Source organism: Pteropus medius, unplaced genomic scaffold, assembly GCF_902729225.1.
Source record: "Pteropus medius unplaced genomic scaffold, Ma_sr-lr_union100, whole genome shotgun sequence".
NCBI classification, from domain to species: Eukaryota; Metazoa; Chordata; class Mammalia; order Chiroptera; family Pteropodidae; genus Pteropus; species Pteropus medius.
Genome location: NW_024350927.1, coordinates 5451973 through 5475900, shown reverse-complemented (window position 1 = coordinate 5475900; position 23928 = coordinate 5451973). Strand labels below are relative to the sequence as shown.

At 56.4% G+C, this 23928-nt stretch overlaps 1 protein-coding gene across 3 annotated transcripts in view; it reads right to left on the bottom strand.

The window, feature by feature from the left end:
- CASZ1 (castor zinc finger 1) overlaps positions 1-23928 on the bottom strand; it is a 148374-nt gene that overhangs the window by 48058 nt on the left and 76388 nt on the right. Inside the window, exons 3-4 of one of the 3 annotated variants that reach the window (XM_039842250.1) lie at positions 19907-19958; positions 8002-8040 (exon numbers count right to left, since the gene is read on the bottom strand). In XM_039842250.1, the coding sequence (XP_039698184.1) occupies positions 8002-8017 (16 nt within the window). In that variant the 5' untranslated portion in view covers positions 8018-8040; positions 19907-19958. Of the gene's footprint in view, positions 1-8001; positions 8041-8502; positions 8677-19906; positions 19959-23928 lie in introns of those variants that run through there. The other 2 variants (XM_039842249.1, XM_039842251.1) reach the window with 2 other exon arrangements.

The following is a 23928-nucleotide window of genomic DNA, read 5'->3' as shown; positions in this document are numbered from 1 at the left end:
AGCCCGCAGGAGAACCTGCCAGCAATTCCTCTGGCCCAGCCCACCAGCGGGAAAGTCACACAACCCAGCCCCAGCTACGTGTCACTAATGCCCGAGATGGACCATGCTGCGGGAAGAGACTGCTGGGGACAAACCCGACCCTCACTCACCGCTAGGAAGGCCCCCCCACCCAGCACAGGGGCCACTTGGTCTCCTGGTCTCCTCTCCCTACATGCCCTTGGCCCCCCTGCCGTGTTCTTCCCTCTCAAGGTCACAGGGCTGTCCACACCAGGAATATTTACTCACCAGACTGGCCCTGTTAGCAACACTCACCACAAATATGCTTTCTGATAAAGTTGGCAGAAAAAAAGTTCTAGAGCTCAAAACAATGTCAGAAATCATCCTCCACCCCCACCGAGTGTGAGTGAGGGGGGGCCTGCAAACAGGTCACACAACCAGCCTGAAAGAGTCCTGGGGGAGGCTTCTGTCGCTCTCACTCTCCTTCCTCTTTTACTTCCCAGCATATAGCCTGTTGCCAGGGGACCAAGGGCTGGGGATGGTTCTAAGCTAGCACTAGGTCTTGTCCCCCAAAAGGCACAGCCCAGGAGCCGGGGCATGGGGAGCGGGCCTCTGCTTCCTCCAGCGACGAGCTCTCTGGGTGGCCTCTAGAGGATGGGGCCTGGCGGCCTCTTACCTCTGCTTCTCCCCAGGCCGTCTCACCTCACTGAGCCCCCTTCCCGCCTGCCCTCCCTTTGTGCACATGGGCTTTAATGTTTTTATTACCTGTTTGACTCGCTGCCTTATTGCTTCTCCCCTTAATGGGGCCGTAACCGTGGAAACGAGGAATAAACGGCCACCAGAAAATGAGATGATTAAACAGGTCACCCTGGCAAAACAAACTCAGCCAAGGAACCTCTGGGGGTGGGGAAGATAGGCTTCCCCTCCCCCTGCCCACGGCCAGGAGACCTGGACCGGACCCAGGACCAGCGTCCCTATCCCTAGAACTGGGGCAGATACAGTGGGGCGCCCCCTGCTGGGCAGTGGGGCACCTGGCCAATCCTTCACCTAGGCTCTCCTGTCCCCCGGGAAGCCTTCCAGGCTGGCTGTGGCTTTGGGCTCCTGGGCTTAGGGAGTGGCAGGGAGGGAGGCTCTGATCTAGAGGGAGCTGAAAATCACAGCCAAGGAGAAGTGCACTGCCCGGTGACACAAAGTTCCAGAATTCTCTCCCTGCTCGCTTCCTAGATGCCTCGTGCTTTCTCACTGTGCTGGAGTCCCCCCATCTAATGCATCTCCTGTTCTCATACAGCAGTTCCCTCCTGGGGTCCCCTTACTTCGTGGAGAAAGCCCTAGAGGAAAAGGCCAACACAGGCCAAAGCTGGCTGCGGGAAGGTTTCCTCTGGAAATGGTCTCTGGAGCCACAGAATCTGCCCATTCTTCCTCTGCCCCTCTTTCCCAAAGCCAGGCAGAGCTCTCTGCCAAGAGAGGGCCCTCTTGACTTTAGAAAGGGGTCTCAGCAGCCAAGCGCCTATGATACTGGCTGAGACTATGGGGCCAGAAGATCCCCCAGGAGGCGGCCTGTGGGAAGCTCTAAGAACAGACCCCACAGCCAGCTCAGGAGTAGCCGCAACACCACTCCAGGGGGGCAGAGGTCCGAAGCCCTGGCAATGCGGGGTGGGCCCTCTTCCTGGCGCTGAGTCTACCTAACTAGAGGGGTCCCAGGACTGGGAGCAGGACCTAGAGAGGATGGACACGCTGCAGTGAAGTCTGCTTGATGAGACGTGGGAATGGACAAGGAAGTAGAGGAGCGCCCCAGATCACCCACTGGCTACTGCTCTCCTGCCTTCCCCGGGCGACGTACTGCACGTGCCAAGTCTGCTCTCGCACCGAGACCCTCCCAGCCCCAAGCCATGGTTGTGGTGAGCAGTTAATGAGGAGCTCCCATCCACCGCCTACCTTTATCTTTATGCCCCCTTGCTCCCTTCATGTCATCCCTAATCCCAGCCCCACTTATTCCTGTAAATCGGGCCATAGAAAGCTCTCGAGGAGCTAAAACCCAGGTCCCAGGGGAATCGGCCAATATTTCCTGCCCGCCTCCTTCTGCCCCCACCAAGAAGCCCGGGAAGCACTTGGCGAAGAGGCACATCAATCAATCAATTCCACCAGCACTAACAGTGGGAAGGCGCGAGACCAGCCCCGTACCGAGCACTGGGAGGAGATGTCGATGCAGAGGTAACTCTAATGGTCGTCGTTATGAGCGGCAGCAGCAGAAGGAAGCAGGGTTCCTGGCCTCGGCCTCTTGGGGTACAGAAGTCTGAGTGCTGCCCTGACATACCAATGTCATGGGCATAACCTGATCCTCAGAGGAGCAGGTCCCCAGCCAGCCTCTTATCTCTTTGCAGGGTCAACTGGGTGGGAGGATGCAAAGGGTGAAGAGACAAGAAAGGTAGGCGGGAGGGCCTGGCTTTAGAGAGCTGGGCAGCCTCGGCAAAAAGAACAGCAAACCGTGGTTGCACAATAAGAAGCAAGAGTTCTGCTCTCAAGGTGGGTGAGGAGCACAAGGCAGGAGAGAGAAGAGGCTGGAAGTCTAGAAAGTATGGGTGGTTCAGGGAACATGTCTGCCTATCTCCGTCTGCCCCCATACCTCCCGCCCTGTATCAAAGGCCACTCCTTCACAAAGCTCCCTGGGCTCTCTGCCCCTGTGCTCCTCTGCCTGGTGTGACAGATGAACACACACCTGCCTCCCTCCACCAGGCAGCCACCGGAAACCGAGAAAGACCAGGTGGTCTTCATTTCTGTAGCTCCCAGAGTGGGTGTTCCTGAATGCCTACTGAATTGCAGACCTCACCGCTTGCATGGGGGCTCCTCCCCAACAGGGGACCCTACGTCCTGATGAATCTGGGGGTGTGAGGATGCTATGCTGTGGTCAGGCAGCCAGAGGGGTGAGCACTGGACCACCAAGTTGCCGCCTTTCGCTACGAAGCCAAGTGAAGCAGTCTGTTTTCCACACATTGGGGCCACTAGCCCGCCTCACCTTCCTAGCTCCTTCTTCCTCCCACTGTACCCTGGCCCAGCTACCCCGGAACAGCTGCTGCTTGCCTTGGGGACCCACAGGCTGTAATTACTACAGAGCAACTTCCTTCCCCTTGAAGATGAGGAGGAGGAGAAAGAAAAGGAGGAGGAGGAGGTGTGGCCACAGCCAGGGCGGTCAAGGTTTAAAAACCAGGGCAGGGAGGGCAGTGGTAAAGGGCAAGCCTTAGGCCGGAAGGTGGGGGTGGGGTGGGAGAAACAGCCTGACCCCCGTAAGAATGATGGGCCAGCCAGGGGAGGCTGATTGAGGGGGCAAGCTCATCACTAACCTGGCAGGGTCCAGGAAGAGGAGCCAGGGCCCAGAGCCTTCCCAGGCCCCACCCAACCCCCTGCCCAGGGAGTAGAGCCAGGGGCAGCAGCTTTAATGAGGAGATGTTGCTGCCGTGACTCAGCCCTCAAAAGGTGCCTCCATTTATTTTATTTTTCCATCATAAAAACCCAAGCTGCAACTCAGCCAGATTTCCCGGCTGTGGGGGCTGGGGGAACATGGCCAGTGATGGCGAGGCCTGCGGAGAGGTCTAACACTGGCCCCAGTGCCTTCTTGGAGAGGAGAGTTCATGGGCTTTTCTGGCTGGTCCCCACAGGGAGAAAGGGCCTGGGGTTGGGCCCCTCTAGAAACCCTTCTGGACCTGCCCTCGCTGCCTCTGCCTCCTGCTGAAGGGGAATGGCTACACCAGGTCTGTCCTGAGCTTTGCTCTGCTGTCTCATAACTAGTGCCAGGGCTGGTTCAAGGGGCCACGTCACAGTCCAGAGCTGCTTGTCTCAAATGCCGTCTTCCAAAGAAAAGGTCCAAATGATGTGCTTCTCACCTCGTCCACTCAACCCCTCCCCCAAGATGGCCCCACTAAATTCTCCTGGTATCATCAAGTTGGGAGTCGGATAGCCAGAGATCTGAAAGGTTATGGGATGCTCGAGTCCCTTCAAATGTCACAGCCAGCCTCTGAATGGTACCAGGAAACTCACTACTTCCAAGACAGCCCTTTCTGTCCTTGGCTCTGACTGTTCCTTCTCGCCGAGATGGCACTGAAGCACCTACCCTCTGCAGCAGACTGGCAAAACCGGTGCCCAACCTGACTGCAGGGACTGGCCCCAGCTTAGACTGGTCGGGTGGGTGTATCTGGCCAAGTAAAGGCTTGAAGAAGGAAAATCAAGGACAACCTGCTCTGCTCCAAACCCGGCGCGGTATCTCTTCCTCCAGAAACAGCACGAGAATCTTCCCAATTCTCAGTACACACTGGTTCTAAGGTGTGACCAGAGCCATTAAGGTTCTTAGAAGCCTCCCCTCCTGGCAAGGTGCTGGTCTTGTCCTGAGAGTCTGGACATGGGCTGACACTCAGGGCAGCAGGGGCCTGAGCAAGACACACAGGGGCTGGGTTGGGAAGGTCAAGTTCTTTGCTCCCTGGGGTGAGAAACCACCTGGAAAAAGTCTGCAGCCTTCCTTCTCCTACTTTGAGTGTGTGCCCTTGAAGCATGTGGCTACTAGGAAATTCCACTCCAAGAATCAGGCTACTGAGCCAACCTGGCTCAGCTCCCTTGACCCCATCTTCTCTGGCCTCCTCTACAGCTGAGGCCAGAGCCGGGACGCAATGGGGGATCTGTAGGCAGTGCAGGGGGCTCAGCCTGGAGTCCTAGCAGAGCTTGAACCAGAGAAAAAGCAGCAAGCTTGGCTCAGCAAGCGGCACACATTCCTCCCACTGACTTACCCCTACAACATGGCTGCAGGCATGGGCCAAGTGGGCAGTAAGGCCCCTCACCGGCTCCCCCTGTGGTCCCTGGCCATCACTTTGAACTTGCCTATTGGGCCCTTTACCTGGCAGAGCCTACCTTGGATCCTCTAATGTTAAAGCTCTAACCCTGGACAGCCCCTCCCCTTCTTCTCAAATTTTCCCCAGGGAGAGTGGGGCGATTATAACAAGATCTCAGAAAATCAAGGGCAAGTTCCTTCTCAAAGCTCTACTGATGTTTCACAGCCACTTTCGCCCGGCCTCCAGTTTTGTCCAGGGCCTAGGAATCAGCCTAGTGGGGCCTAATCTTGGAGCTTCCCAACTGCTGGATGGATTTACCTGTGTCTGAAAGCTTCCTCCCACTTCCCTTCCCCCTTCGGCTCCCTCCTCCAGGGAAATCACTCTAAAAGGGCCTAATGGAACTCTGTCCTCCTCTCTTCCTCTCTCTCCTCCCTCCCTCCCTCTCTTTCTCTTTCTCCTCTTTTTTTTTATTAGCATTTGTGGAATTTATTCCCAAACTCTCCTAATCTTCCGTACACAACCATTTGATTTGCATAACCCAACCCCCTCTCATAAAAACTGGCTGCTAGTTTAATTAAAAAATGTAAATTTGCTGTCATCTCGGGGCCTGGTGAATTAGGACGACATCGGCATTTTTTATTGCTAAAGACGTCCAGATTGATCCAGCCCTTGGCTGAACTATGGTGGGGGAAAAGGGGTCCACATGGCCCCTGAGGGTCTTGAGGTGCTGCTGTCCCCTGCTAAGAAGCCTTGGTTCTCCCACTGCTGAATCACTTACTGCCGGACTGCTTCGGGACCTAGACCCCTCTGAGGCTGGAGGTGAGTTAACCCATGATCCGATGCCTAGTGGGTCCCTGGTGCCAGCGGCCCTTTGGGGCCTGTGCCTCCAGCCCTGTACTGTGCTAGAGAGGCCCTCAGTGGAAGCTGCCTGCAGTGCCCCCAAAGAAGAGAGCCCCTCACCACACCGCCAAAGAGCTCTGGCCAGAAATGAGGCCCCTGGCCCTGGCTCTGTCCAGAAGTACATTCCAGAGGTGGAGAAAGATGACCTGGAGTTAGCCCTGAGATGGCTCAGAGGGGATCTCAGTGTTCCCACCTGCTTCCCTTTTTTTGTGAAGAGGGGAAAAAGTGCTTTTCTTCTGAAATTCTGAGATTAAGTGAAACTTCCAAATTCGAAGAAAAGGCTGAGATGGGGTTACGAGATGACTCCTCCAGGAAAGAGACAGAACTCTGACACCCTGGACCTCCCGTCACTGAATGACCAGAGTTTAGGCCTGGCTCCAGCTGGGAGTGCCCCGCTCCAGCTAGAGAGGGACCAGCTGACCTCAAGGGGCCCTTCTAGCTTCTAGGAAAAGTTTCCAGAGCCTGTCCCTGGAGTACTAGGAGAAGTGAGTCTCCCTGAGGCCCAGGAGAGATGCTACAAGAGGTTCTGCTACCACAGGCCCAGGAGGCCCATTCTCTATCTTGGGACACCCTACAGAAGGGCTTTGGAGTCGTGTTCCCAGAGCAGACCGGGAGGGACTGGTTGGCATAAGGCAGCAGGATGGACAACAGCTGCAGCAGGCACCGAGGTTAGGTGGAGGAAGATGAGCAGGGCCCGCCTTCCAGCTGAGTAATGCCTGGGTCCCATGTGCCCGCCCACAAGTAGAGGCTCGCCTGCCCCAGGTAGGGGGTGGTGCATTACGGATCTATAAGGTCTGCTTTTTAGATGGGATGGGTGGGGGCCCCATTTCCGAAGAAAGGGGGTGGGGCCTGAGAGGGAGATGATGAGACATCTGATTAGAGGTGGGGGCGGGCTGTTTCTCTGTGGGAGTGCAGGGCAGGGAGGGGCAGGGAGGGGCAAGGTAGTAATGGCCTCAGACACCTTCATCACTTTGCCCAGCAGGGGGTATCACACCCTTCTTGGGCACAGAGGTCCTCAGGACCTCCACATCAGATAAGCCAAGATCACACCTGGCTGAACATAGCCTTGAAATTGTGAATGACCTCTTCCCTCCCCAAAGCTGGCCACCATGTCACCCACCCTGGGCCCCCCAGTGCTGTCCTCCTGTCCTCTCTGCCCAGTCCTCTTGTTATCAGCTCATGGGTCTCAAGGGTCAATGCTATGAACTTGGGCCCATCATATACAACAACTCTAACAGCCACCTATACCACTTACCCATCTACAAATGAAACAGAAGGATTCAGAGATTTGTCCCAATGAATTATCAACCCGCTTATTACTGAGTTCTTTTAAAAACATCGAGGAAGTCAGCTGCTTTTGTCAGCTTAGGATCTGAGGATCCTGGTCAAAATTTGGTATCAATAGAGAAAACTAATAGAAAGACTGAGGAGAATATGGTGAAATTTACCATATCCTCCTGGACTCAGGTGAGAAAAGAAATATTGGATAAAATTAGATTAAAATCAATAAAACACCAAAATCTCAGGATAAACTCCTTCCCAGGCAAGCATCATACTCTCTGGACTCCTAGCCTAGGTGCCATACCAGGCCCTTCGAAACCCAGACAACCAAATGTAGCAGTTTGCTTGGCCTGCCCCCTCCCAGGGTGCGGGGATGGGAGGGAGTCCTGGGCCCCTCACTTTGAACTGATAACAGCCACCTCATCCCACGGATTCTCAGGTGAAAAATACTCATTAGCCATAATAAGCAGCTTGATCATCCGACACAGCCTTGTCCCAAATAAATTAAATTCCTTTACCTTGAGACAGTCGCCCCGAAACCAGACTAACCACCTTTCCCAACAGGACGCTGCTTTCAAAAACTAAACCACCCCCCCACTAAAAAAATAAAAACACACACCCCACTGCCAGACTTTGAGATCTTTTGCCGGGAGTTAAAAAAAACACAAACAGACATTTAAAAACACGAGAACAAAACCCCACAAAAAACCCCTAAATCCTCTCTCTGGATGCCCCCCAGCTCCCTCTCCCCTCTGTTCTTTCGTAATGACAAGCATCAAATTAGTCATAGTTACTAAGCCTGTAACAAATAATAACAATAATATCCGAAGCCTCACAATCCAGAAACCAGGGCGACAAGTGCGGCGGCATCGGACCCTCTCCTGGCCAGCCCCCGCCCCCCGCCCAGCTGCTACCTCATTGGGCTAAAAATAATAACTTCCGTAAAAGAACCGAAAGAAAAGTGAAAGAGCCTCCCCACCCCCGCCCCCCGGTTCCCACCGGCCGGTACCTGTACCGAGATCCATTCTCCTCGCTTTGGTCCCAAACTCTTCGAGGATCGCCAAAAGCAGAAGAGGAAAGAAAAAAAAAAGTCTGTTTAGTCTCTCGCAGTGGCCCCCACGGCACACCCCTCTGCCCCCTCCACCGCCCCCTCCACTCGCCGCACCCCCCATCGAGGGGTGGACAAGTCCCCCGGGCTGCGGGAGAAGGGCGAAGGGGGCCCGGGGAGGGAGAGCGAAACTTTTCCTCCCTCCCCTCTCGCTCTCACGCTCCGGCATTGCACACTCAGAGCAGCTCCGCTCCGCTCTCGAGTTTATTAAACTAAAAGAGAAACTATTTATAGACGCGGCCCGGGTCGGGGGGCCCGGCCGGCCCGCGAGGCCGAGGGGCGCCCCCGCCCGCCCGGCCCGGCTCCCGCCGCCCCCGCCCCGCCCGCGCCCTGCGCCCCGCGCCGGGGGTCGGAGCCCCGTGGCGCGCCCCCGGCCCTCCCCCTCCCCACTCGGGTACTCACCATAGTCGGAGAGTCGAAAGCCGAATTCACTTAAATAATCAACTTTCATAATACTTAATTAATGCCTAATTGCAACTGATTACTCCCCGAATAACAAGTTGTTTTAAAGCCCTGATGTCATTGCTCCTGACGGTAACACTCAGGGTAACAGTTTGGCAGGAGGGAGCGGGCGGGCGGGAGCGGCCGGGGGCGCTGCCAGGCGCCGAGGTGATTGGCAGGGCGGCCGCGGCGCCGCCTTCTCTGGGCCAGGCCCGCGCCGCCCCGGCAGGTGAAAGAGCAGAGCTCGGCCCGCCCGCGCGCGCGCCCGCCGGGATGCCGGAGTGAATGGGCTCGCGCTCGCCCGCCCGCCCCGCGCTCGCTCCGTCACGCGCGCCCCCACGCCCGCTCCGTCACGCGCGTGCGCTCCCTCGCGCGCCCCCGCCCGCTCCCTCACGCGCGCGCGCGCGCGCCGCTTTCCTCACACGCGCCGGCTCGCTCACGTGAGCGCGCGCGGCCTCAGCGCACCGGCTCAGGCGGCGGGCCCTATTGGCGCAGTGATTCCCCAAACCTCAGACTTCGGGAGCAGGGGGCGGGGACTCGGCGCCGGGGCCGGGCGGGGCAGGGTAGGCGGTAGGGGGCCCGGCGGCCGGCGCTTGCGCTCCCGCGCCAACTCCGGCCGGACGCCGGCGGGCGCGCTCTCGCACGCTCCCCTCTGCGCGCGGGCCTCGCGAGCGCTCCTCGACGGCGGCGGCGGCGGCGGCGCGCGGGCTCGTTCCCAGGCCTACCGGCTCAGGGCTCGCGGCGCGCGGGCGCGCGCGCGGCCGGGCAAACTTTTTCGCGCGGGCGGGCGCAGGTGTGGGCACCGCGGGGTCGCGCCCGCCCAGCCGCGCGCCCTCGGACTCGGGGTCCCGGAGTACCAGGGGTTTTTGTTTACCCCTCATACCCGAACCTCCCCCTGTTGTTTTTGGAGCTGCTTTTTTAGTTCGAAGAAAAGACACGGAGGCGGCGGGGCTGGGTGTGTCGGAAAACAGGCGCGTCGGCCTCGCGCGGCTCCGCACACCGCGCGGGCTCCAGGCTCCACGCTCCAGGAGTGTGGGTATCCCGGGGCTTGCTTTTAAAATGGGCCCTGGCGCCTCCCGCCCGGGCCGACCCCCGGCCTCGGCCCGGCCCCTACACAGCCCTGCTCTCCGGCCTTTCTCCTCCTCCTGCCCTGCGATCAGCCACCAGCCCCGCGGCCGGGTCTCGAGGGGAGCCAGCACTTCCTTCCTCCCTCCCTTACCCGGCCTGGGCAGCTCTTCTTTCCTCTGTCGGAGTGTCCCCACCAGAGACCTGCGCCATCACTTGGGCTTCCTTCCCGCCCTCTTGCCTTTGCCGTGCCCGGCGAAGGGCTCTGGCAGACAGGGCGCAGGCACCCCTCAACCCAGGAGCCAGTGTCCTGCCACCTGCACCTCCGACATCGGCCACATTTCCTGCCTACCAGCTCATCACTGGACCAGGGTGCCCTGTCCACTCCTTGCCCCTCCTCCTTTTCTCTCAGAGAAAGCACTTCGGTGGGTCTCCTTGCCATAGGAGACGGCCCTGATGTGGCCAGATATATTGAGATTCCTTAAATTTTAGTGACCCAAGTTACTCACTGGGCCTGGGGGGCTCAACAGAGGAGGCAGCCAGGCAAGCAGGAAGGTGGGCAGTTGTGCTAGTGAAGTCCCTGAATCTCACTGTCACCAGCTCTCCCTCTGTCCCTTCTGCATCCACCCTGCTGCCTGAGGAGAAAAACAGGACCCTGGCTTTCTCTGGTCTTTGGTCAGCATTCAGCAAAATGGCCTATTCCTGCAATATTTCCATTTTGCAAAGGGAGGGGCCCAGGAAGGCTTTGGGGCAAAGAAGTCAGGGAGTTAATTTCCTCTTTCTTCCACTTTCCCCTTATTTTTCTGCTTTTTATAGACTGCTCTTTCAAATGCCCTCCCAGGGAGGTTAGCATCCCTCCCTGATGCCTTCTTGGTGACCCCCATTCCTGGTTATCACACAACTCTCCACCCTTCAGGCCTGCTCCATCTGTTTGTAGGAACAGTAGGTGGAGGTCCAGAAGGTTTACTGCGTGTCCCTTGGCCCTAAAACCCTGAATAAGGGAGCAGAGCTCCTTAAATCAGGCCACGTGCTACCCAGAGGCTGGCACTGCTGGCACAGGGCAGCCAGGTAGAGAAGACCACAAGCTCCTGCTCCCCACGCAGGATCTCGGAGAGGGCATCTCTGCGTCCAGGACTGCTCAGGGGTACACACATGCCTGTGGGTGCTCCCACCCATGACTCTCCAAAGCAAGATCTGCAACTTACAGTTGTAACAACAGGCAGTCAATCCCAAACCCCAGTTCTGATTGTCTGTTCTCCCATCTGGGCAACTGGGGTACAGAAGGAAGCCTGAACACATAGAGGCGGAAGGGCGATTTCTGGGTGCATTTGAAGATGTCTGCACATATGGGGAGCTCCCTGCATATGTGACCCACATGGCCTGCTGAATGTCATTACCAAGGCAAGGCCAACCGAATCGGCTACACGATAACTTCGAGGCCTCTGGTGGACAAAGACTGGAGAGAAATGGCTGAAGGGACAGAAGAGAGAGAGCTAGAAGGAAGGCAGAACAGGCAGGGCCAGCCAGTGGTGAACTGAGGCAGCAGCCTGGAGAGCCTCTGCTGTGTGCCAAGACAAGGGCCACAATCAGCCACTGCAGATTTAAGAGGTCCTGCCCAAGGGCGAGGGCCTTCACGGAGAACAGGCCACAGAGGCACAGAAAATGAGGCCATCTCGGCGTGTTATGATTTGAGAACATCTGAGGAGAAGGCCGAGGCATCGAGGCTGTGCACGGGTGTGAGTCAGAGGCCGCATAATGGAGGGGTCCCCAGATTTCTCTGTCACTCTCTTTCCCTTTGGATGTGTGCTCATACAAAGGGGAGAGGCCCAGAACCCTGGCATCTCTGAGGCTATGGCCCCTTTTTGATGTGAGAACTCTGATGTGGTGACATCTCCTTAGACCCTGAGGCCAGGCCACCGTGAGAACATTTGTGCCTGGGACTCGGGGGGCGGAAAACCCAATGCCACAATTCCTCCTGGTCTCGAGGTCCTGGGCCCAGAGCCACCAGATCCTCCTTACACGCCTCACCCCCAAGAGAAAAAGTGGAGACCTGCCCAGCAATTCCACCCACCGGGCCCCTCACGCGAACCGTCGGCTCTCCCGTCAGGCTTCCGTCACTGGCTCCCAGTCCCTCGCACCCCCAGTTTGCCCACTCATTCTCTCTCCCTCCCGAGCCCGGGGCCTTCTCACTCACCAGCCTGTTTACACACCAGGTATCTGATGCTTTATCTGCTCTCATTTTGAATTTGTAACTTTCACATAAACTCGAACAAAGCTCCTTTTGTTCCTACACCCCACCCCAGGATCCCAATAAACTGGTTCCCTCTGAGGCGACTGGGCCAGGGCACAGGAGCCTTGGCCAAAGGACTGTGTGTGCATGTGAACAAGCATGTTCGCACCTGCGAGGGAGTCCGCGTGTTTGCGTGTGAATGCACTCCCCAGGCTGACGGAGGGAGGGTGTCAGGGAGCAAGCAAGCGAAGTGTAGACAGGAGGCATGGCGGGGACAGAGGGCAGAGCGCAGACACCATGGCATGGGGACAGGATAGCCTGCCAGCAGGGCACGAGAGGTGGTCGGCCACGGAAGGGTGGGTGTCACGGCAGGGGATAAATGGGGACGAAGGAAACAAAGGGCAGAGAGGAGCTGCAAAGCGGGTGGCAGAGCGAGGGGCTGAGGCCAGGCTCGAGCTAAGTGTAAGGCAGATACAAGGATTGCATTATGGCGGTATAGGGGCGGGCACAGCCGCACGCTCGGCCCCGTAATCCTGTTAGCCAGCAATCTCCATTCCGAAAGAGCTTCATTTCTTTGTGAATATTTGTAAACTAGATATCTAATGGAAAATTATAGGAAAATTATAGTGAAATTCATGACGGAGAAATCCGATTATCCCTAATTCAATTATGCCATCTTAGCCCACACAGCACATTTCCCATTTTTTTCCCATAAATACCGATGCCAGGGGTCCCGGTAATCAAATAAAATTGAAAATCATCTTCCCATTAAATTCAATTAGCCGCAATTTCTAAAGCCTATCAGAGATTTTAATTACTAAATTATAAAATTCTCCAATGCTAAATTGAAACCAAAAAAATTGCACATCCTTATATTTCATAGAATAAAAAAGGGCCAGCAAAATTCTTGAAAAATGCCCTCCTCTCTGTGCCCAGCTCCAAAGCAGGTTCTTCACCTGGAGGGACCTCACTTCGCTTACTTGTCCAGCTGGGGATGAGGCCAGGGGGGCAGAGGAGATGGCTCTGTCAGGGGCAGGGCTGAAGCATAGTCATTTAGCAGAGGGGCAAACCACACCTCCAACCCCCTAGCAGCTCTGGGCTGGGCTGGCCCCTGGAGAGGACCCGCCTTACTCACGGGCTGTCCTGGCTCCTGAGATGCCCTCAACTCTGTCCCTGACCAAGAAGCCTATAACTGCCACCTTCTCGGTCTGTGGACAGGACTCAGGCCCAGGTCACAGCTTGGCCTCAGGGCTCTGCATGATTCTAGGGCAGCGGACCAGAGGCAGCTAGCTTCTTACCCAAGCTCTAGCTCTCTAACCACTCTGCCGGCCACCAGGTGGCCTGGGCTGGGTCCAGAGGTGGGAGGAGGATGGAGCCCGGGGTCTAAAGTGGACAGAGATCACGGAGTGGGTTCCATGGCCCCGAATCTTCTCTAGAGCATTCCCAAGGGCCATGGGTCCTGGCAGTGTACCACCCTCCTGGGAGAAGAGCTGTAAACTGACATGGCCCAAATCTGGCCTCTCCCTATATTTCCAGTTCATTCTCTGTTTTCCTTACCCTCTCTGGGAAGTTGACAGCCCTGAACCAGCCAGAAGGCAAACCCCTGCCCCACGGGAGAGCTCACTAATTTACCCTCAGCAACTTTTAGTAAAATGTTGGCCGACCCCAATGGGAACTCTGCCCCTTTCACCCCCACCCCTAGACCACTTACCCTGCTCTAAAGGCTGCTCCAGGAGTCAGGAGAGCCTGGGGAGGTGGCATCAGTGGTGGCATAAAGTGACCTTGGGTCTGAAACCCAAGGTAGGTGGCTGGGTGGGCAGCTGCTGGGCCCAGCAGCTTCAGAGCAGCCAGCAGCAGAGTTGCCAGCAACCCAGCACCCAGGGAGCAGGGAGCAGGTTTAATTTGCCAGGCAGTCAAGAGTGCCAGCAGGGGAGGCACCCGCAAACAAAACAAAAACAAAAAAGTCAATTATCTTTGGCTTTTTCTTAATAAATATCCAAACTGGCCCGGCCGGATCCTCCGCTTTGGAGGGAGAGAGAAGAAGGAGGAAAAAACCCCAAACCAACCAAATCCAACAGACACTCATTCTCCCTCGTGTCTACCTTTCCCTTTGTCTCTCGCCCTTGTATTTATTTCTTATCGGAGGCAGTAAGTTTCACATTAATTCCCAAATTTGCAAGTGCCAGAGTGTGGTCAAAAGCACCTCCCCTTAAGTTTTGGCATGTGAAGCAAAAAGAGGGAGGTGGGAAGAAAAGGGTGAGAAGGAACAGGACAGAAGCAAAGAAGAGAAAGAAAGAAAGATGGAAGGAAAGAGAGAAAGTGTGATTCAGGTAACGGAGTTAGTCGCATCGCCCCTGTGGGCACGGCCCAGCCTGTGGCCCCAACCCTGGCAGGGACCTGTTCTGGAATGTTGTGTTGGGATTTTATTTTAGTTACAATTATCCCCACAGGAGATATGGGACTTCTCATTTTAAAATTCCGAAACCACCCAGGTCTCACCGGCCACTTCAGCTCCCTTGTTGCTGCCAGTTCCTGTGCCAACCCTCCCTTCCAAGAGCTTGGCCAGGGAAGAGAAGGTTCAAAAGGAGGGGGAGGTTGGCTGTCCCTCTGAGGGGTGCGAGATTTTTCTGTACCTGGGGAGAGATGCATGTCACCACCTGGGCCTACGTGTTTGGATGGTGCTCATACGCGCCTGAGCCCATGCTGTTGGAAATATGTGGCTGAGCATGTGTGTTGGAGGTGGGGGGCAGCCAGGGCATCAGGGCTCTGGAGACTTATTACCTCAGTTCAAATCCTGGCTCCATCACTCACTGGCTGTGCAACCTTAATCAAGTCACTGATCCTCTCTGAGCCTCCATATTCTCAGCATCAGAGAGAATAATAATGAGTGGTTGCCTAAGGCTGGGGGTCGAGAGCAATGGAGAGTGACTGCTAATGAGTATGGGGTTTCTTTTGGGTGATGAAAATATTCTAAAATTAGATAGTGGTGATGGTTGTAGAACCTTGAGAATATGCTAAAAAAAAATCCCACTGAATTGTATAGTTGGCAAGTAAAGTATATCTCAATAAAGTGGCTCTTAAAAAAGTGGGCACAAAAGCGGGGAATAACAATAGCACTCACTGCAGAGAACTGCCAGAAGGACACAGAGTAAGTGCACAATAAGGATTAACGATTAGTGACTAATAAGGATCTGGGCAAACGGGTAGCCCTGGGGTCCATGAATGTATACTGCTGGGTGCTGCCACCTGGGTCCCTGGTGCCAGGCCAGCAGGTTGTCAAGCAGCTGAGCTGCCCTCATACTCAGTCGGGGCTCCTGGGAGGCTGCTCCCTGGCAGGGATGGGAGGGTGCATGGCCCTCCCTGCCTGCGTCCCTGGAGAGAAGGCTGCCCACCGTGGCAGGCAGACTGCCGTTCACTCTCCCCGTCTCACAGAGCACTCATATTTTCCATGTGCAGCAGACCATGAATTCACCTTCATACTAGTTACAGGGTTATTTAGCTTCTCCTGACACTGACAATCACCAAACTTTAATTCGCTGCTTGGCTTCTCCCTGCTGCGCCCTCTGCCCCACCCCCAAAATCCCTGGGAGAGGATGGGAAGGACCTAGTCCAGCTCCCTCTTGCCAAAGCTTGCCCTTTTGAGTGATGGAGTGATGGCAGGAGCGGGGGTTGGTCAGAAGGAGAAGATGATGGGCAGAGGGCGGTGGGGAGAGACCAGCTTGGGAGAGAGGAAGTACCACAAGGGCTAAAGGGACCTTCCGTCCTGCTCCTCCGGCCTGACACTAATGTATTCAATCCGACATCCATCCTGTTGTGAATGAAGACTCAGCAGACCAGGCTGTGCGTCTGAGGGCGTCCGAGGGCCAGCGGCCCCAGCCAGAACCTACGGGCCTGGACTCACTGAGCTCCCAGGACCAGGCAGCTGGCATGGACTGGCTCCTTCGCCTGCTGCTAAATGAGCAGGTGCCTATCAGGGAACTGACCCCAGGGGGCCCGTTCTCACCAACCTGAGAAGCCAGCTCTCATTTTCTCCTGCCTTCCCTCTGCCAGTCTCCTGTCAGGCCGAGCTATCCTGCCCCGCAGCGGCTCCTCTCCGGGCTATCACGCTATTGCTTGTGTCACGTCTCCTTCTGATGAAGGCAGGTGGGGCCGCACAAAGCTACTGCCAAACATCAGATGGGAAAGAGAGACTCTGCGACATCTCCCACCGAGCACCCAAATCATAGTCCCGGGACCAGTGCAGCAGACGGCCCAAACTGGGCATCTGGGTGCCTGCTTCTTTGCTTACTGGGCCAGGCTGTTGCCGCCCCACGACTATGGCCAGCCCCGGCAGGGTCTTCGGCTCTCTCTTCCCTTGGCTTTAGCAGATCTCCTTCGTTCTGTCTCCCTTGTTTTCCCACACCCTTTCCAGGAGTGGATCCAGCTTCCAGAAGGTCCACAGAGGCCTGAGGTTGGCTCAGGGGACAGGGGAACCCAGAGATCTCAGACTCCTCTTTGCTACTCTCTACTTCCTCAAGTGGTCACCATCATTTTTCCCCTAAAGCCTCCCAGGCAAGCAAGGGAGCGATGATTTGTCCGGAGAATCTTTAATGGAATCAGAGGACTCTTATTCCCCAAATCCAAGATGGCATCATCAGCCACCCACTAGGCAGAGTCCCAGGAGCGGAGTGCCAAGCTGAGAGGACTCACGAAGACCAGAGGCCGGGCAAGGACCTGGGTCCAGGAGCTTGGAGAAGCAGAGGCAGAGCCGGGGGCTGAGCCAGGAGGCGAGAGGGAGGGAAATCCACTGTGGGATTAAGCCGTGTCTGCTTCCTTCCAGTCCCACTGCACTGCCTCACCCCTGCTGGACGGAAAAGTGGCCTTGGTGGCCTGGGCAAGAGAGATGTCAACGGGACCAATGGCAGAGATGGGAAAAGGGGCTTGTTGACTGCAAACTGTCCATTACGGCTCAGATTATAAGCATATTGCGCAGGGCTCTCTGCACGATGCCCAGGAAATCCAATACGCTGAAAGGTTAATGCAATCAATTAGGGTGACAAGGAAGTAAAGTAAAGCCTTCGGAGTAGATGAAAAGGAGAGAGAGCACGCGCCGCGGAGTTGGGGGGTGGCAGTATGGGTGGTGGGAAGGCGAGGAGAAAGAGAAACTAGTGGGATGCAGAGAGAAGGTTTGGAGGGGGAAAGGGAGCTACACGAAAGGCCAGAAACCCACAAAGAGAGGACAGTGAGAGAGATGGCAGCGGGAGAGGGCGCCCAGTGAACTGTGCCAGGACACGGCTCCCGTCTCAGACCTCTGACTGCCGCGCGGCTTCATTTCCTTCCCTTCCCCCTTCCTCGCTCCCTGCCAGCCTTTCCTCCAGGGCTTGGAGCCTGGCTCCCGGATTAGCTCGCAGCACTAGTGATGTGTCAGAGCAGCCGTGGTCCCTGCCCCGCCACATAACCTGCTGCTGCACCCTCAGCAGCACCCATAAACACAACCTTCACAGCTTTCCCCTGAACTCCCTAGTCCCTGCTTGCAACAAGCCTGTGAAGCAGAGAGCATGACGGTCAGGACCTCTTTTACAGACAGAGAAACTAGCACTCGGAGAGGTTATGCAGCTTCCCAGGCCTGGAAGCCATCATGGAGGACCCAGGGCTGACCTGAGATCTCCAGCAGCTCCCAGGTCACTACCAGTGGGAGGCGGGAGCCTCGCTTTCTCTAAGGAGTCAGACTTAGGTCCTGGGGCAGGGGTAGGGGACGCCATGGACCTGCCCAGGCTGCTACTCTGTGAGGAGAAAAGGTGCGAGGGAAGGAGGGGACATGGGCACTTCCTGCTTGTCAGGCCCCAGGCTAGACACCTTCAGCTACACTAACTCCTTTACTGTCCCGATAACCCTGCAAAGTAGATATTCTGCTCACCTTAGAGAAGAGGAAAAGATGGATCTGAGAACTTGGTAAAGGCTACAGGACAGAGACTCAGGGCTCCTGGGATGACAGGATAAGAGCTTTGAAAAAACAGTGGCTATCGAGAGGAGGGCAAGGTGTTAGGTAGGTGAGACTGAGCAGAGGATGAGGCCCTAGAGAGAGGAGAGACAGAGAGGACAGCCCCCAGTAGATCAGGACTGCAAGCGGTCCACGACCTCCAGGATGGGGCTCCCAGATAACTAACTGCCCGGGCCCCGTGCAGCAGTCCCACGGAAGACAAGGGCACAGAGCAGGATGATGGTTACACAATATTATGAACGTTTTTAATACCAGGGAACCGTACACTTAAATGGTTACAATGGTAAATTTCACGTTATGTATATTTTGCCACTTAAAAAAAAAAAAAGAGCAGGAGGCAGGAGCCAGAACCTCTAGAGCAAGAGCCAGCAAACGTTTTCTGTTAAGGGCCAGATGGTAAATATTTTAGGCTTTGCGGGCCAACATCCTCTGTTGTAGCCACCCACCTCTGCCACTGTAAAGTGAAAGCAGCCGTAGCCAATGAGAAAAGGAGTGGGCGTGGCTGCGTTCCAATAAAACTTTATTTACAAAGACAGGCAGTGGGCTACATTTGGCCTGTGGGCTGTACTTTGTCAAGTCTTGCTCCAGAGAATGGAAGCACCTAGGGCTGACTTTCAGGACCAGTGATGCTGGGCTCTGTTCCAATATCTGGGGACAGAAGTATCCGATCTGGACCTTGCCAGATAGTGGAGGGAAGGGATGGGTGGAAGTCAGGTTCTCGTTACTAGTAAAGGGTGGAGAAAAAGAAGAGGAAAAAGGATAAGCGCTGGCATGGGAAACAGATGTCCAAGAACCTGTCCGTCCCAGCTGCCTGCATCCCAAGAAGCCCTTCACTGTGCTTCGGATTCTCATGGATGACATGAAGGGGCGGAGACTTGCAGCTCCCAACGTTCTAGGAGTCTCCATGCCACGAGAGCGGTGTGAGGCTGTGGTTAAGAGACACAGGAGTAGGGCAGTGGGGCTGGGCTGGCCAGCAGGGATGCCAGGGGAGAGGAGGGCGAGGAGAGAGGCCCGGGGGAGCAGCGCTGTAACCAGGGTGGTGCTGGCAGCAAAGGGAGGAATCCATGGGCCCCAGTGAGAGCGCAGGGCGCTGGCCGGGCCTGCCCTACACTGGTCGCCTCTGATCACGTTTTCAGGGCCACTGCCCGCCGGCACAGACAATGCTGGGGGAGCCTTTGAAGTCCGAAAGGGATGCCGCGGTGGGAGCCTCTCGAATCTCCTCCCTTCCCCCATCCTCCCAGGGGAGGGGGCCAAGCAGGATGAAACTGGGAGCCAGTCGCAGCCGGCCGAAAGGCATGAGACAAAGGGAAAACAAACAGGTTTGGAGCCAGGCGCACGGTGCCGTGTCTGTCCCCCGCCCCGCCGAGCAAGGATGATGGATGGCTGCAGCCAGCCCGCTCGCCTGCCGTGCAGGCCCCTATATTTACATAACACTGGCGTTCCACCGGTCACCTCTGACACGGCGCTGCCTGAGGCCGAGGCCCGGTGGCCCTGAGGTTCCTCAGCCACCAGGGACCGTGATAGCCTGTGAAGGCCCAGCCAGGCCTGGGGAGCCCTGGGGAAGGGCAAGACAGCAGCCTGCCCTGGGCTCAGGGCCTGAGGCCTTCTGCCTGCCAGCCTCTCATGCAGGAAGGAGGAGGCCACGGGGCCCAGCAGCCTCGGCAGAGAGAGCGCTTTCAAGTCCACGAGGTCCCCCACGCGCCTGAGCTAGAAGCAGAGCTTCCAGGGAGAGCCAGCAGCAGCCACCACGGCAGGCTGACCGAGCTGCAGAGAGCTGGGCATGGTGCGACCAGACAGGCGAGCCCTGGCACCGCAGAGGCCCCTTCTCACTGTTGCCTTGAATACATTCTGTGCCCAAAGCCTGCAATCCGGGTGTCCCCAGCCCATTCCCAGCTTAAGAGCCGATCTGAGACGTTCCCGCTGAGGTCATCTTTTCCACCACGTTCAAATGGGCAACGTGGCTCCAACTCCTGGTCTTTATCTTCCCAACCCTTCCTGGATGTTCTGCCCAGGGGGATACCTGTGGTAGGCAGGCCAAGGTTCACCAGTGGAGGCGGGGCACAAGGTCAGGGAAGGGGCTCAGGCCTTACCTTGTAGCAGGTCCTAGAGGCTCCTCTTTTACAGCAGGGGCATCACTTCATCCTGAAGAGGGAGAGAAAGGAGCCCCATTAGCCTTTCAAGGCAGAAAGCCCGCGACTCCCCACTGCATGCCCTCCATCCTGCTATGTGCCCAAGGGCTCCTTGTCACCTCTGGCCTGAGGGGCTGACGCTCCAGGGCTGGCCAGGGGGGTCAGAAATTCAGATACTGATTTGGGCCCATTTAAGTATATGCCAAGCAAAATTTGCAAAAATTCAGGAGGCAGTAGGGGCCGATCACAGCAGGAGTGTGGTCCTCAGGGCACCCTAACCAGAGATCAGAGGCAAAGACGGGGGTTTGTGGGTGGAGGTGCTCCCGTGAGCTGCAGGCCGAGCATCGGGGCCTACAGCCGATAACAGAACGCAGCAGCACCCACTTCTTTGCTTTCTTCCCCTGGCCCCTGAAAATAAAAATGGCAGATACCAAGCTGCTCATATAGCGAATGGGTGACAGACGGTCAAGGGTAGACGAGGGGCCACGGTACTGATAAGCCTCAACTCCCGAGAACAGGCTGCCAACAGCACCTTCCGCCTCTTACCCATGGGTCACGACCCACGATGGGGTTCCACAGAAGGAGGGTACACGGTACAACAGTGTGGAAGGTCTTTAGCCAACTCACTACTCGGCCCAGCTTGCCAGGCCCAGGCCCTCGTCCCCAGAGCAAGTTTGGGGAGCCAGGCTCGAATGGGAGACTCCTCAAGTGCCTGCTGACCTGGGCCCCCCTGCCCTTGCTTGAGCCAGACTCTGCCACCCCAGCCCCACCTCTGAACTCTACCCACATTCAGAAAGGGTTTTCTCTTTATTATGTTTTTTTTTTTCTCCCCACTCTCTCATTTGTGGCTTATCAATGATGCAAAACGAGTAACACCAATTTCCTTAGGCTGTGTAATCCGCAAATCAGATTGGGGGATTGCGAGAGGTGAGGTGACCTTGTACAGGGCTCCCGGAATGCCACCCAGTGCTGCCGCCCGCCTACCCTTCTCAGGACATATTTAGATAGATAATGTTAATTGTACTTGACACATCCTCCTAAGGAGGGCTGGGTCCTCTGTCAGCTTGCGCTGCCTTTGCTGGGCTGCCTGGGCAGAGGGTGCCCACTGGGGCAGTGCCCACCCTGCTGGACACAGGGCTCTGGGGGCATCGAGCAGTTGGGGAGGTTTTCCCCATGGCCTCCAACACCTGCCCATCTGATCCAGGTGGTGAGAAGCTGGGGGTCTGCAGAGAGCTGGGCCAGACTGAGATAGGGGGCAGCAGAGAGGAAGGGGGAGCCATACACGGCAGAAGAAGGGCAGAGGTCACAAGAGCGGAAAAGGGAAGATATGGGAGACTGAGAGCTGGATGGAGTGGAGGCCGAGCAGGGCTGGGCCACAGGGCAAGGGCTGGAGACCCCAGGGCTCCGCTGAGAGGCTCTGGGCAGCTCGGCTGTCAGAGCTCACACCCCAGCCAGCCAGCCTGGGGACCCGGCGGGCGGCCCCACTGTCCTGTCCACCCCACGCTCACTTGCCCGAGATCTCTCAAGGCGTCTCGGCCAGCCTCCCTTGAACCCCCAAAACCCCCAACTCCACAACTCCAGTATCTCCCTTCCACCACCTTTTTTCCCCCTCCCGTCCTCCCCGGCAACTGTGCATTTATTAATTCATGAGGCACTAATTAGTTCTTTGTTTAATTTTGTGTTAAACAGACTGACCGGAATGATAACGACTTGCAGCGCGGTGTTGCCGTCCCCAACCACCCCTGTTTTCTGACAACAAGGGAGCACGGAGACCGGAGCGCTGAACCCAAATCCCTCAGCAGTTGCACTTCATTAAGTCAAAATGTGACGAGAAGCTTAGAGAGCAACTTGCAGATCTGATCACACAGAACAATCGGGGAGGAAACTTTGCAAGAGTTGGTCCGGGTGGAGGAGGAGAGGGAGGGGCAGAGATGTTTACCACATGGGGACCAGGACCTGAGCTGGAGCTCTGTCCCTTGCCTGCCCCTGGGGCAGGTGGTCTGGCTGATGGGAGCGGGGAGGCTGTCTCTGGGTGGGATCCGGGGCACTGGATGGATTCTGGAACCACAGTGGGGACCAGAGAAGTTCAGCTTCATCTCAGTATTCCTGCCCAGGCATCTTTTCCTGTCTCTCTCTGCCTCTCACTGTCCCTGATGTCTGGTTCTGACCTGTATGAGTGAGTGACTGGGCACATCCAGGACCTGGCAAAGAATCAGAAAGCTGCTACAGTTAAGAAGAATTCTGCAAAGCCAGGGGAGCGGTATAGAGTGGGAAAACACAGAAGAGAACAGGAGGCCCTACACTTAGGAAGCCTGAAGTTAAATACACCCGTCCTGGCTAAGGAAAAAAAGTACTATGCTCAGGGATCATGGCCGATGTATCCTTTCTCTGCTAGCTGTCCACCTACTCGTCCACCTACTCACCCATCCATCCATCCCTCCACCCATCCATCCATCCCTCCAACGTTTTTTATCCTAAGTACTCTAACCAGAAAACTGAGGACCAAGAAGTTGAGTTCTGTGTAAACACACGGCAAATTAGAACCGGAACCGGGCCCTGGAGCTTCTAGGCTGTGGTTGTGGTCAGGCTGGCTGCGGGCAGGTAGCTGAGCTAACAATGACAATAGCCTTGTGACCTGCTCCCTCCTGTCCACGTGAAAAATCAGGATCTCCACCCCAGAGGTGTCAACCTGTCACCCCTCTCGGCTCATGGCATGAGTGAGGATGGATGGGATCGAAATCGAGGCCTGACTCAGTCTAAAGGCAGGGCCCCTAGCCACCTTTTACCTGACCCTAATCTCCAAAGATGAGGACCACGTCTTGTGTGTGAATAAGAATGGAGGGGATGTGAGGAGGAGAGAATAGAGAAAGTTGACAAAAGTGAGCCTGATTCTGCGCGAAGATCCTATTGCCTTCTTCCCATTGGCTGCTGCACCTGTCCAGGTGTGGCCGGACACTCCCTCTGAGGGCCCACCCAGGCAGCCCACAGGCCAAGGAAGGGGCTGCAGGTCAACCTTGCCCATGCCTTCCCCTGGCTGGTTCTGGAACGTACTGGTCTCTGCTCTCACCCAAGCCTCGCAGCCCGGGGCTGGCTTCTCTTAATTTGCTGTCAGGCTGCCTAAGCAAACCAATTAAAACTAATCATTAATTATAAAAAAGAGCGAGAAGAGTAGAAGAGAGAAGAGGGGGTGAAAGGCGGAGATGGGAAGGAGGAAGAGGGAACGTGGGATAGAGAGGAAAGACCCAGAGGGCCTGCAGGGAGCTCTAAGTGGGGGTCCTGGGCCTGGGAGCTGGGAGAGACCAGGGGCTCCCCCTGCATAGAAGTGCTGGGGTGGAGGGAGGGTAGGAAGGAAGGGAAAGATGGTGGAGAGGAGGCTGCCATAGGCCAAGGGGTAGGGGGAAGGCCAAGAGGGGAGGGAAGGAGGAAGAAGCTGCCAGGACCATCATACCAGGACCTGAAGAGGCCTCATCCATCTGCGGTCCCCTCTGACTGGAGCCACCAACTCTCCAGGACTTGGCTTCAGAGCGTCTCACGCCGGCTCCCTAGCTCCATATTTATGAGGCTCAGCTGATTATGCAGCACCAGCCCAGGCTCCTTGTCCCTGCGCCCCTACCTGCTCCCAGCCCTCTCAGGCCATGGAGGCTCAGGGCAGCTGTCTGCCGCCCATCTACCCCCCAACGCTGCCTCCTGTCCCATTCCCCCATCTTCACACACACCCCTTTCACAGGGGCTGAGGCCATGTCAGCCCGGCAGCTTGAGGAGGGGGGCAGCACAGACAACAAGGGGCAGTGTCATGGAAACGGGCACTTTCCCCGAGAAATATTCTGTTTGGCCTCCTTCCTGAATTGAGGAGCTGTCAGGAGCCTGAGTGAGAGCCACACCACCCCGGGACCAGGCGTGACAAAACCTATTTTCTGCCTCAAATTTGATTGATTAAAAAACTTTTTAGGAAAACCATGTTAAAAGAGTGAAAAAGGAGAGAG